Below are 14,044 nucleotides of genomic sequence, written 5' to 3' on the forward strand. Positions count from 1 at the left end.
ACCCTTGACATAAAGGTGGGCTGATGCTTTTTGCTTCCTTTGGGTCAATGGAATTTCATCCAGGGCACTGAAACCAGCTCCCAGTTGAGATAACTTTTTGAGCATCCCCTGCTGCTCTGCTGAATAGGCCCATGGCCATTATTAAGAAGAGAGGACAGGATGAGTGGTCCCCTGACTGCCGTTCCAGGGTATTTTTTTAGCTGTCAGCAGAAGCATGCGGGGCAGTGAACAATCAGGTGTCAGCAAATGTCCTTCCAGTGGCTGAGTTGAGCCCAAGAACATCTGCTCCTGGAGAGATCTGAGCCCTCTGAAGGCCTGAGCCAGTTACGATGTTAATATTCTTTTAGAACAAAGTGGTAGAGCATTTCTTGTCTGGAATGAGCACCAGAAGAAACCTTTGGCCAAAAATAAATTGTTGAGGGCCGGGAGCGGTGGCTTATGCCTGTAATCCCAACACTTTGGGAGGCCGAAGCTGGAGGATTACCTGAGGTCAGGAGTTTGAGACCAGACTGGCAAACATGGCGAAACCCTGTCTCTCCTAAAAATACAAAAATTAGCTGGACGTGGTGACAGGTGCCTATAATACAGCTACTTGGGAGGCTCAGGCAGGGAGAACTGCTTGAACCTGGAAGGTGGAGGTTGCAGTGAGCCGGGGTCATGCCACTTCACTCCAGCCTGGGCAACAGAGCGAGACTCTGTCTCAAAAAAAAAAAAACTTAAATAAATAAATTAACAAATTAATTGTTGAGGTCTGTTGAGTAAGTGGACAAGTTATTTTCCAGCAGACACACAAGAGAAGGAAATTATAGGTTATAGGAGGTATTTCAGAAAATATAACTTTCTAAAACATAGGAAGCTGAAGAAGTTGATCACATTACAGAATTTTGTCCCTTACAAAACGATCCATGGCGAAATGTCCTTACTCAGTGAAGAGGTGATTCCGCTCATGCACGACCTGTGTGAAGTGGATCAGGCCACATAGAACGCACGACGCGCTTCTCAGGCCCAGCAGGAGTACGTGTCTGTGTTAATTTCCTGTGGCTGCTATGACCAATTGCCACAAATGTGGCCGCTTCAAACAACAGAAATTAATCCTCTTCTAGTTCTGGAAGCCAGAAGTTTGGAATCAAGATGTCAGCAGGGCCACACTTGCTCTGATGCTCTACGGGAGGGTCCTTTCTTGCCTCTTCCAGCGCCTGGTGGCTCCAGGCCTTTCACAACTTTACGGCGGCGTCACTCAAATCTCTGCCTCCATCCTCACAGGGCCTTCTCCCCTGTGTCTCTATGTCTTTAATCTCTCTCTCTTTTTTTTGTTTCTTGTTTTTTGAGACAGGGTTTCACTCCAGTCTCCTAGACTGAAGTGCAATGGCATAATTTCGGCTCACTGCAACCTCTGCCTCTTGGGCTCAAGCAATTTGATCTCTCCTTTATCTTATAAAGATACTAGTCATTGGATTTCGGGCTTACCCTAAATCCAGGATAATCTCATCTTGAGATGTTTAACTTAATTATATCTATCTGCAAACACTGTATTTCTATATAAGGTCATATCACAGCCACTAGGGATTAGATACTTGAACATATCTTATTTAGGGGGCTCAACCCATTCCAGTGTGCAAAAAACATTCTTCTTCAAGGCCCGATGTTTCTCAGGGCATTGCCCACTGACTACCTGCATCAGAATAATTACTTGGTACCTTTACTGGAAATACAGACTCCTAGAAACATCTCAGAGCTTCTGCAACCTCTCTTTGGGGGAGGGGCTTAGGAGTCTGCCTTTGAACACACTCACCCCAAGTGATCCTATTTTTTTTTTTTTTTTTTTGAGACAGAGTCTTGCTCTGTCACCCAGACTGGAGTGTAGTGGCGCGATCTTGGCTCACTGCAAGCTCCGCCTCCCGGGTTCACGTCATTCTCCTGCCTCAGGCTCCCCAGTAGCTGGGACTACAGGTGCCTACCACCACGCCTGGCTAATTTTTTGTATTTTTAGTAGAGACGGGGTTTCACCATGTTAGCCAGGATGGTCTCGATCTGCTGACCTTGTGATCACCTGCCTCGGCCTCCCAAAGTGCCGGGATTACAGGCGTGAGCCACCGCGCACGGCCGTCACCTTAAGTGATTCTTGCCTTCAGTTTAACAGCCACCATAACAAGACACTGGAAGCAGAAATTCACACGCTTACTACACAATGTTAACCTTCCCAGGCAAACCAACTCACATAGGGAGATAATGCCAAGCCCAGGGCAGGCAGTGGCGACGCATACTTGCTTGTGTATTAAAAAACAAATCACTGGCTGGGCACATTGGCTCAGACCTATAATCCTAACACTTTGGGAGGCTGAGGTGGGTGCATCACTTGAGCTCAGGAGTTCAAGCCAGCCTGGGCAACACAGTGAGACCCTCATCTCTATAACAATTTTTTAAAATTAGTTGGGTGTAATGGTTTGCACCTGTAGTCCCAGCTGCCCGGAGGCTGAGGTGGGAGGATGACTTGAACCCCAGAGGTGGAGGCTGCAGTGAGCTGTGTTCGAGCCACTGCACTCCAGCCTGGGTGACAGAGCCAGATCCTGTCTCAATAAACAAAAACAAACAACAACAAGAACAACAACAAAGATAAATCACTCAATATAGCATCAGGAGAAAAAGCTCTCTTGAAATAGTCACATGCAAAGAAATTAATTCCCTCTAGTCAGAAAGAGGCACTAAAGTGCCTGAGAACATCTGATCGATTTCAATGTCAGGTTTTGAGAGGTTTTTTAAAAACAGTTTCAGATGTTTCTTACTATTTTTTGGCAGAACATCTGCCATCTGCTTTCTTCTCTCCCCTCATCTTATAACTAGATGGTGAATAAATAACTCAGAAAAAACATATATCTATATGTAACCTTATCTAAAAGCAATCATCAAAATGTGGTGAGAAGAAGGGGCAGATTTAAAAGTTTCATGAAGCATTCATTTTAAGCCTCCTTAATTATTCTTGAAAAACAAAACACACCACTTTTCCTGACTGCAGCACTGGGGAGGGTTGCGTATTACGGGTGACTGATGAGTTGTGCCTGGGGCTTAATTTTTAAAGTTAGCACTGGGTGATGACAGAGAAAGGTCAATGCCACCGAAAGAATAATTTTTTTTTTTTTTTTTTTTTTGAGATGGGGTCTCACTCTGTCACCCAGGCCGGAGTGCAGTGGCGGGATCTTGGCTCACTGCAACCTCTGCCTCCTGGGTTCAAGTGATACCCCTGCCTCAGCTTCCCGAGTAGCTGGGATTACAGACATCTGCCACCACACCCAGCTAATTTTTGTATTTTTAGTAGAGACAGGGTTTCACCATGTTGGCCAGGCTGGTCTCAAAGTCCTGACCTGAGGTGATCTGCCTACCTTGGCCTCCCAAAATGCTGGGATTACAGACGTGAGCCATTGCACCTGGCCAAGAAGAATTTATTCATACTATTCCCAAGAGATAGGGCCATACCACACTATGCCAGGCCACACCAGGCCATGCCACACTAGACAGGGCCACAGGAGGAAGTACCAGATTAGGTCAAGAGGCAGAATAAAGGGGAAAGAATGGTCCAGAGCTTTATTGTGTTTCCCAATGGAAGGGCAAGGCAGGACTGGGGAAACAGCTTAGGGTAAACTACTTTGAATAATGCCAGTGGGTTCTGAGTTACAGGAATGGTCTCTAAATGTCTGGCCCTCACCCTACCTGTCCCTAAGGAGAAATACTGGAGAGTTAGAAAAGGAAGTGGTTGAGGGATTGGTTGAAGGGTTTGTAATATGATTTTCACACCCTCACAAAAGCTGGATTGCAGGGGAGATGTAAACAACTTCAGCCTTGGGAGGCCAAGATGAAAGGATGGCTTGAAGCCAGGAGTTCAAGGCTGCAACAAGCTATGAGCACAACACTGCACTCCAGCCTGGTTGAAAGAATAAGATTCTGACTCTACAAAACATTTTTGAAAAAATATTTTTTTCTTTTTTCTTTCTTTTTTTTGAAACAGTCTTGTTCTGTCACGCAGGCTGAAGTGCAGTGGTACGATCCTGGCTCACTGCAACCTCCGTCTCCTGGGTTCAAGTGATTCTTGTGCCTCAGCATCCTGAGTAGCTGGGATTACAGGCATGTGCCACCATGCCTGGCTAATTTTTGTATTTTTAGTAGAGATGGAGTTTCACCATGATGTCCAGGCTGGTCTCGAACTCCTGACCTCAAGTGATCCACCCGCCTTGGCCTCCCAAAGTGCTGGGATTATAGATGTAAGCCACCTTGCCCGGTTGAAAATTTTAACAATAAAAATTAGCCACGTGTGGTGGTGCACGCTTGTAGTCCCACCCAGCCACTTGGGAGGCTGAAGTGGGAGTATCACTTGGGCCCAGGAGGTGGAGGCTGCAGTGAGCTCTGATCATCTGATCATGCCAGTGCTCTCCAACCTGGGTGACAGAACAAGACCCCACCTCAAAACACACAAACAAAACAAAAAACACAACTTCAGCCTTTAGTTTGGCCCTGTGATTAATGATTGCCAAATAGACATATACAGAATCTAAGAAAACACAGTTTGCTGAGGTGTGCCTGTCCCCAGTCCAGTAATTAGTATCTAAGATTTACCACCATCCACTCCCACTTTGTTCTAGATGCCAAACCTCTTCTTCCCCCTTAAGGAATAGTCATATTGCTTGAAGTTATTTTTTTTTTAATTTATCTGCTTGTTGTTAATCCTGTATTGTTTCAAGATGTGCATTTTAATCTTAAGCGACAAGCTGATTTTCTGTCACTCTGAGATGATGCAAGTACAGGCGGTGACACGGGGAGGGGGATGCTTTTTGGTTCCAGGTGGTTGGAGAGAGTCACCCAGCGCTTTGGATTGTGTTCCTTCCCCTGCCACCTGTCACAGAGCCAGGGGACAGACCAGGAGGACTAGATGGGCCACTGTTTTGGCTTTTCCTTCCATAAAATACCAGCATTTTTTGCCAGATGCAGTGGCTTATGCCTGTAACCCCAGCACTTTGGGAACCTGAGGCAGGCAAATCACTTGAGCTCAGGAGTTCGAGACCAGCCTGGGCAACACGGCAAAAGCCCATCTCTACAAAAAATACAAAAATTAGCCGAGCATGGTGGTGCATGCCTGTAGTCCCACCTGCCTGGGAGACTGAGGTGGGAGAATCTCCTGAGCCTAGGAAGTCAAGGCTGCAGTGAGCGGTAATCCCGGTGCTGCACTCCAGCCTGGGCAACAGAGTGAGACCCTGTCTCAAAAAAAACCCCAAAAGCCCAACACCTTCAAAGAGATCTTATAAATACAGATCCTTTTCTTCCTACAGATATGCCAAGTACTACAAGGAAAACAATGTTGAGAAACGGACTCTGATAAAAGTCTTTGGGATCCGTTTTGACATCCTGGTTTTTGGCACCGTAAGTCTCCTTTCCCAGCTCCGGGCACCGGCATCCTATGACTGTGTCCTAATTACTGCTGTGGGGCCTCCATGGAGGAAAGGGTTTTGGTCACAGCCATTAGCTAGCACTGGGCATTTCGCACATGGCATAAAAGAGGAAGAAGATGTCCTCGGGGTGCTGTCCCTGAATGAGTCATCTGACGAGTACAGGAGTGGGCCTGGAAAGCAGTTCTAACATTCGGCTTTAAAAATACTCTGATACTTAACAAGAGGGAGAAAGAAATCTCCTGTAAAATAATTTGTAAGTAACAGAATCCAATTCAAATTGGCTTAAGGGGAAAAAAAATGTTTTCAATGGGCTTTTTTGGGTTCACATAACTGAAAAAATTCCAGGGGTTATTTTTAAGCTACAAGCATGGTTGGATCCAGGTGTTAAAACAACATCATCATCATCAAGAACTTGCCACCCTCTGTGTCTTATATACGTCCTCCTTGGTCTTGGCATCATCCCCAGACCAGCCATCTCTCTATGAAGGTATCAAGCAGCACCTTCGATCTGACCGGTTTAGCAACCTCAGTGAAAAGAAAATGCCTCTTTGCCAGAAGGTTCAGCAAAGGTCTCAAATGTCATCGGCTCTGATTGGCCCACTGTGGGCGACATGCCCACCGCCGAACTAATCACTGTGACCAGGGTCAGGCCATACTCCCAATGGTTGGTCTCGAACCAACCCTAACTCAGCCCAGGGGCTAGCGGAGAGGCCAACACCCCAGCCCCTTCCACACACACACACACACACACACACACACACACACACACACACACACTACATGGACTGAAAAGAAAATTGGAGTGTTGCCCTCTGAAGACAGAAGGAGAAGATGCCAGGTATGCAAAAATCAACATATCCCACGACATGATATCCAAGAGCATGTTATCTATGTAAGATGGTGATAAGCAGGACGAGAAGCAATGAGATATAGCTGAAAGAATGCAAAGACCACCGGGAATAAAAACCACGAGGCTGGGCCGGGCACAGTGGCTCACGCCTGTAATCCAAGCTCTTTGGAAGGCTGAGGCAGGTGGATCACGAGGTCAGGAGTTCAAGACCAGCCTGGCCAACATGGTGAAACCCTGTCTCTACTAAAAATGCAAAAAATTAGGTGGGTGTGGTAGTGGGTGCCTGTCATCCCAGCTACTTGGGAGGCTGAGGCAGGAGAATCACTTGAACCCAGGAGGTGGAGCTTGCAGTGAGCTGAGATCATGCCACTGCACTCCAGCCAGGGCAATAGTGCAAGACTCTGTCTCAAAAAAAAAAAAAAAAAAAACAAAAAACAAAAAAAAAACCATGAGGCCACCCAGACATTCCTTCCCTCTGCTTCTGAAGTAATGTCAAACCTTTTGGAGAAGAAGCTTGTCTGAAATCCTCACCTTGTATGAAGAAATGACAGCCCTTCGGTGGGTCTCTCCTTAATGTGTGGGCCCCAGTGCTCGTTCATGTAAACCTTTATGGGTCTAAGCATACCCTGCATGGCTGAAGCAGGATGCCTGAGAGTCAGCTTCAGTCTGCGTAGTCTCTGCCTCGGCCAGCACTTAAATGCATCTATCCAAGTCACAGTAGGAGGCTCCGCTCCCTGATAGAACCAAGCATTGCACGCTGAAGCAAAAGAGCGCTGCTCTGAATTTCACCTGAGTAAACTCTCCCACTCTGTTTTTAGGGAGGAAAATTTGACATTATCCAGCTGGTTGTGTACATCGGCTCAACCCTCTCCTACTTCGGTCTGGTAAGAGATTCTCTTTTCCGTGCATTAGGAAAATGGTTTGGAGAAGGAAGTTACTAATGTGGCGCTTGTCTGCGTTTTCCACAGGCCACTGTGTTCATTGACTTCCTCATCAACACTTACTCCAGTAACTACTGTCGCTCCCATATTTATCCCTGGTGCAAGTGCTGTCAGCCCTGTGTGGTCAACGAATACTACTACAGGAAGAAGTGCGAGTCCATTGTGGAGCCAAAGCCGGTGAGGCCGCTGTGTTCACAGGACACCAAGACACGGAGAGATTCCGTGAAATCACTGAGCAATGAACGAAAGTTAGGCCCAAATCACAGGCTTCATCCTGTAGTGGATACGTCTCTGGGCTCTACCCCGATCAACCAACTCTCAGATAAATTCTTGGGTCTTAGAGAAGAATAGAAACAAAAAATGGAGGGGCAAGATAGAGGGAAGGCAATTTTTTACATCCAGGACTTGCCAATTTTGTTATTTATTTATTTATTTATTTATTTTCAGATGGAGTCTTGCTCTATCACCCAGGCTGGAGTGCCTCCCAGGTTTAAGTGATTCTCCTGCCTCAACCTCCCAAGTAGCTGGGACCACAAGTACACACCACCACACCCAGCTACTTTTTATATTTTTAGTAGAGACAGTGTTTAGCTATGTTGGCCAGGCTGGTCTCAAACTCCTGACTTCAAATGATCCACCCACTCTGCCAGCCACAGTGCTGAGATTACAAGTGTAAGCCACTGAGCCCAGTCTGTTTTGTCATTTATTAAATTGGTATAGCCAAAAAAAAAGAGAAAAGAATAACGACTTTAGAGAACAATTTGGCAGTGACTAATGTTTAAATGGGACGTACTTTACAGCCTGGCATTTTCAGTTCTCCATACCTGCCCTAGAAAAATACTCACATGAGTACCCAAGCAATACACGAGTGCAAGATGTACAAAGCAGGATTGTTTATTAAATTATCAATCATATATGATTATTAACAGTGAAGAAATAGCATCTAACCAAATATCCAACAGGTGAATGGTGAAAGAAACTATGGTAAATTCATAGAAAGGAATACCAGGCACCAGTTAAAAAAAATGAGATAGATAATAATAATGGCAAACACTTACACAGCACTTCTAAATGCTTTATACATTAACTCACTGAATCTTCACAACAACCTGATGCAGACAGATGCTACTATTATCTCTTTCTGTGGATGAGGAAATCGAGCTACAGGAAGGTTAAATAATTGGCCCAAGGCTGGGCACAGTGGCTCATGCTTGTAATCCCAACATTTTGGGAGGCTGAGGCAGGCAGATCACTTGAGGTCAAGAGTTCGAGACCAGCCTCGCCAACATGGTGAAACCCCATCTCTACTAAAAATACAAAAATTAGCCAGGCATGGTGGTGCACGCCTGAAGTCTCAGCTGCTTGGGAGGCTGAGGCAGGAGAATTGCTTGAACCTAGTTGGCAGAGGTTGCAGTGAGCCAAGATTATACCATTGCACTCCAGCCTGGGTGACAGAGGGAAACTCTGTCTCAAAAAAAAAAAAAAAAAAAAAAAAAAAAAAAAAAATTATAGGGCTTGACAAGAGCAGATCTCCAAGACATTTGTTAAAAGAAAAAAAAAATCACTTGGACTCGGGAAGGGGAACATCACACGCCGGGGCCTATCATGGGGGGGGGGGGGGATTGCATTGGGAGTTACACCTGATGTAAATGACGAGTTGATGGGTGCTGACGAGTTGATGGGTGCAGCACAGCAACATGGCACAAGTATACATATGTAACAAACCTGCACATTATGCACATGTACCCTAGAACTTAAAGTATAATAATAATAAAAAATAAATTAAAAAAAAAGAAAAAAAAAGCAAACTGTAGAGCAATATATATTATATGATATATAGGATTAAAAAACCAGTAGACACAGAAGCTAATCTGTATATTTTCTGCATGTATATTCTATATATACAGAAGCGTACACACACGCATATACATATGTGTGGTTGTATATATGTACACAAAATTGTACCAGTGGCTGCTTCTGGAAAGGAGCTTAGGTGGGGGAGTAGTCAAAGAGATTTCAGCGTCATCTGTATTGTTTTGATTTGATTAATCCATTGGACTTTATTAAGCAGGTCCTCTGCATTCAACTCCATGATTTTCCCCAAAAAGAAATCTCTGGTACCTAAAAACAAAAGTGATTCGCTGGACGCGGTGGCCTGTAATCCCAGCACTTTGGGAGGCCAAGGTGGGCGGATCACCTGAGGTCAGGAGTTCAAAACCAGCCTGGCCAACATGGAGAAACCCCGTCTCTACTAAAAATACAAAAAAGTAGTGGGGTGTGGTGGCACATGCCTGTAATCCCAGCTTCTCCAGAGGCTGAGGCAGGAGAATCACTTGAACCCAGGAGGTGGAGGTTGCAGTGAGTCAGGATCGCGCCATTGCACTCCAGCCTGGGCAACAAGAGCCAGCAACATGATTGTCCTGTTCCAGCAGCTGAATGCACAATTCACTGTCCATTGTATATGCATTCACAATTTGAAATAAAAGTTCATCTTTATAGCTAAAACTAATCACTACTTAATGGCCCAAGATGAGATGAAATTTAACAAACATATAAATAATTTAAGTTGCAATAGTACAACTTTCTGGAGATACTGAATCTAGAGTTACTGAAATTGAGATAATACCACAAAGAAATTGTATGCAGCAATTGGGGGATCCAATGTAAAAACATTAAGCAGTAAGCTGTGGCTATGTTGAATTTACAAATTAAGATGCATGGGGTTCTGCCCAGCGCGGTGGCTCATGCCTGTAATTCCAGCACTTTGGGAGGCCAAAGTGGGGGGGATCACCTGAAGTCGGGAGTTCAAGACCAGCCTGCCCAACATGGAGAAACCCCATCTCTACTAAAAATACAAAATTAACTGGGCGTGGAGGTGCATGCCTGTAATCCCAGCTACTCAGGAGGCTGAGGCAGCATAATCACTTGAACCTGGGAGGCGGAGGTTGCAGTGAGCCAAGATCGCGCCACTGCACTCCAGCCTGGGCAACAAGAGCAAACTCCGTCTCAAAAAAAGAAAAAAAAAAGCATGGGGTTCCATTTCTGATTTACCTTTAGACTCAAAAATCATTTATTCTTGGTCAATGAGAGTTTTGAGCCAGTTTGTTCAACAGTCTATCATTTGGCACATAGGAATTACAATTGCCTTTAGATAGGCAATTCTTGATAATTCTGTACAAAAATGGGTAAACTTTTAAACCGTCTTTTCCTAGACATTAAAGTATGTGTCCTTTGTGGATGAATCCCACATTAGGATGGTGAACCAGAAGCTACTAGGGAGAAGTCTGCAAGATGTCAAGGGCCAAGAAGTCCCAGTAAGTTAAACCATTTTGTCTTTATTTGTTAAAGAAAATTTACTATTAAATATAAACCCATCTAGAAACTTGTACAAATCAAAACTGATGGATTTGAACAAAGTAAACATACTCATGTAACCAGCACTCAGATTAAACAACTGAAAATTACTAGCAGGAGTCCCTTTTATGCCCTGCTCCAATCACTACCCTTTCTGTTTTTTTTTTTATTTTTAAAATTTGGCTGGGCATGGTGGCTCACACCTGCAATCCCAGCACTTTGGGAGGCCAAGGCAGGTGGATCACTTGAGGTCAGGAGTTCAAGACCAACCTGGCCAACATGGTGAAACCCTGTCTCTACTAAAAATACAAAAATCAGCCAGGTGGTGTGGTGGCATACATGTAATCTCAGCCACTCAGGAGGCTGAGGCAGGAGAATCGCTTGAACCCAGGAGGTGGAGGTTGCAGTGAGCCGAGATTGTGCCACTGCACTCCAGCCTGGGTGACAGAGCAAGACTCCATCTCAAAAAAAAAAGAGAAAAAAAATGTATATTTTAAAATTACAAATGAGGTGTCACTACGTTGCCCAGGATGGTCTCAAGCAATCCTCCCGCCTCGGCTCTACCAAGTCCACCCAACTGCCCTCTCTTAAAAGTAGTCATTATCCTGTATCCAAAGATTAATTTTACTTTCTGCTAGAATTTTCTAAAAGTTGAATCATGTAGTGTGTAAGTGGTACATACTCGGTTGAGTGTCTGGCTTCCTTTACTTAACATTATTTTTGCGAGAGTCATTCATGACGCTGTATATAGTTCATTCCCATTGTATAATTCCGTTTTATAAGCATCCAACTTACTCAGCCATCCTACTGTTGATGGACATTTGGGTAGTGTCCAGTTTGGGGCTAATGCCAATAATGCTGCCATGCTCAACATACGGTACTCTACTGGGCAGTTACCTAAGAGTGGAATTGCTGAGTCATAAGGCAGACATATATTCAGTTTTAGGAGATACTAACAAACAGTGCTACAAAATGGTTGTTCTTATTCGCACTCTCCCCAACAGTTCTGGCTGCTGGGCATCTTCAATTTCCTAGGGCTGAATTACCATACACTAAGCGGCTTAAAGAACAGAAATGGCTGGTGGCTCACGCCTGTAATCCCAGCACTTTGGGAGGCCGAGGTGGGCAGATCACCTGAGGTTGGGAGTTTGAGACCAGCTTGACCAACATGGAGAAACCCCATCTCTACTAAAAATACCAAAATTAGCCAGGCATGGTAGCACATGCCTGTAATCCCAGCTGCTCGGGAGGCTGAGGCAGGAAAATTGCTTGAACCTGGGAGGCAGATGTTGTGGTGAGCTGAGATCGCACCATTGCACTCCAGCCTAGGCAACAAGAGCAAAACTCCATCTCAAAAACAACAACAACAACAACAGAAACATATTCTGTCACAGTTCTAGAGCCTAGAAGTCTGAAATTAAGGTGTTGGTAGGGCCCCTCTCTATCTGAAGGCTCTAGGGAGGAATCTTTCCTTGCCTCTTCCTGCCATCTAATGTTTTATGACATTGACCAGGACCTCCAGTACAATACTGAACAGAAATGGTAATAGCAGCCATCTCTGCTTCATTCCCTATCTTAGGGAGAAAGGCTTTTATACTTCACTATTCATTATACTATTTGCAGTAAGTTTTTGTTTGTTCGTTTGTTTGTTTTGAGATGCAGTCTCACTCTGACGCCCAGGCTAGAGTACAGTAGTGTGATCTTGGCTCACCGTGACCTCTGCCTCCTGGGTTCAAGCAATCCTGCTGCCTCTGCCTCCCAAGTAGCTGACATTACAGGTGTGCACTACCATGCCTGGCTAATTTTTGTGTTTTTAGTAGAGACAGAGTTTTGCCATGTTGGCCAGGCTGGTCTCCAACTCCTGACCACAGGTGATCCGCCCACCTCAGCCTCCCAAAGTGCTGGGATTACAGGAGTGAGCCACTGCATCCAGCCTGCAGTATGTTTTTAAGAATGTGCTATTAGGTCAGAAAATTCCCTTCTGTTTCTAGTTTGCTAAGCACTTTTACCATTAATGGATATTGATTTCTGAAATAATGTCTTATTTGTTTTCTGGCCGGGTACAGTAGCTCATGCCTGCAATCCCAACACTTTGAGAGGCCAAGGTGGGCGGATCACCTGAGGTCATAAGCTCGAGAACAGCCTGGCCAACATGGCGAAACCTTGTCTCTTTTAAAAGTACAAAAATTAGCCGGGCATGGTGGTGCACACCTGTAATCCCAGCTACTCAGGACTGAGGTGGGAGAATTGATTGAACCTGGGAGGTGGAGGCTGCAGTTAGCTGAGATCATGCCACTGCACTCTAGCCTGGGCAACAGAACAAGACTCCATCTCAAAAAAAAAAAAAAAAAAAAAAAAAAAAGTTTTTCTGCTCCTTTTGAAATACCAATGAGTTTTCTTCTTTTTTTCTGTTAGGTGGTGAATTGTACTGATTGATTTTCAAATATTAAGCCAACCTTGCATTCCTGAAGTAAACTCAATTTGAATGTGTTGTACTAGTCTTTGTATTTATTGCTGAATTCCATTCACTAATATTTAGGATTTTTACATCTCTTCTTGAGAAAGACTGACCAAAGTGTTTCCATTCTAATGTTCTTATTGGATTTGTGTATGAAGTGAACTACAGTCATGTGTCACTTAATGATGGGGATATGTTCTGAAAAATGCATCAGTAGCTGATTCTGTGGTTGTCTGAATATCATAGACTCTATTTACACAAACCTAAATGGAATAGCCTAATATACACTTAGGTAACATGGTGTAGTCTACTGCTCCCAGGCTGCAAACCTGTACAGCATGTTACTATACTGAATACTGTAAGCAACTGTAACAGAATGGTAAGATTTGTATATCTAAATATAGAAAAGGTACAGTGAAAATATGATATATAAAGCTAAAAAATGGTACATCTGCATAGGGCACTTACCATGAATGGAGCTTGCAGGACTGAAAGTTGCTCTGGGTGAGTCGGTCAGTGAGTGAGTGGTGAGTGAATGTGAAAGCCTAGGTTGTTACTGTGCACCACAGTAGACTTCATAAACACTGTATGCTTAGGCTACACTAAATTTATTTCAAAATATTTATCTTTCTTCAATAAATCAATCTTAGCTTACTGTGACTTTTTTACTTTATAAATTTTTAAATTTTTTAAACTTTGTACAGTGGTATAAAAATATTTTCTTTCTCAGCGGGTGTGGTAGCTCACGCTTACAATCCCAGCACTTTGGGAGGTCGAGGTGGGTGGATCACAAGGTCAGGAGATCGAGACCATCCTGGCCAACATGGTGAAACCCTGTCTCTACTAAAAATACAAAAAAATAGCCAGGCGTGGTGGTAGGCACCTGTTGTCCTAGCTACTTGGGAGGCTGAGGTAGGAAAATGGCATGAACCCGGGAGGCAGAGCTTGCAGTGAGCCAAGATCGTGCCACTGCACTCCAGCCTGGGTGACAGAGCAAGACTCCATC

At 44.4% G+C, this 14,044-nt stretch overlaps 1 protein-coding gene and 1 long non-coding RNA gene across 12 annotated transcripts in view; one reads left to right on the forward strand and one right to left on the reverse strand.

Moving 5' to 3' along the window:
• P2RX7 (purinergic receptor P2X 7) overlaps positions 1–14,044 on the forward strand; it is a 55,413-nt gene that overhangs the window by 37,388 nt on the left and 3,981 nt on the right. For 4 of the 8 annotated variants that reach the window (XM_005572426.5, XM_074008084.1, XM_065524913.2 and 1 more), the window contains 4 exons: positions 5,316–5,406; positions 7,104–7,169; positions 7,254–7,403; positions 10,439–10,540. In XM_005572426.5, the coding sequence (XP_005572483.3) occupies positions 5,316–5,406; positions 7,104–7,169; positions 7,254–7,403; positions 10,439–10,540 (409 nt within the window). The remainder of the gene's footprint in view (positions 1–5,315; positions 5,407–7,103; positions 7,170–7,253; positions 7,404–10,438; positions 10,541–14,044) is intronic. The other 4 variants (XM_015431651.4, XM_074008086.1, XM_065524912.2 and 1 more) reach the window with 2 other exon arrangements.
• Positions 1–14,044, reverse strand: part of LOC107126795 (uncharacterized) — a 61,827-nt gene that overhangs the window by 20,374 nt on the left and 27,409 nt on the right. The window lies entirely within an intron of this gene.

This window comes from Macaca fascicularis, chromosome 11, assembly GCF_037993035.2.
Source record: "Macaca fascicularis isolate 582-1 chromosome 11, T2T-MFA8v1.1".
NCBI lineage: Eukaryota > Metazoa > Chordata > Mammalia > Primates > Cercopithecidae > Macaca > Macaca fascicularis.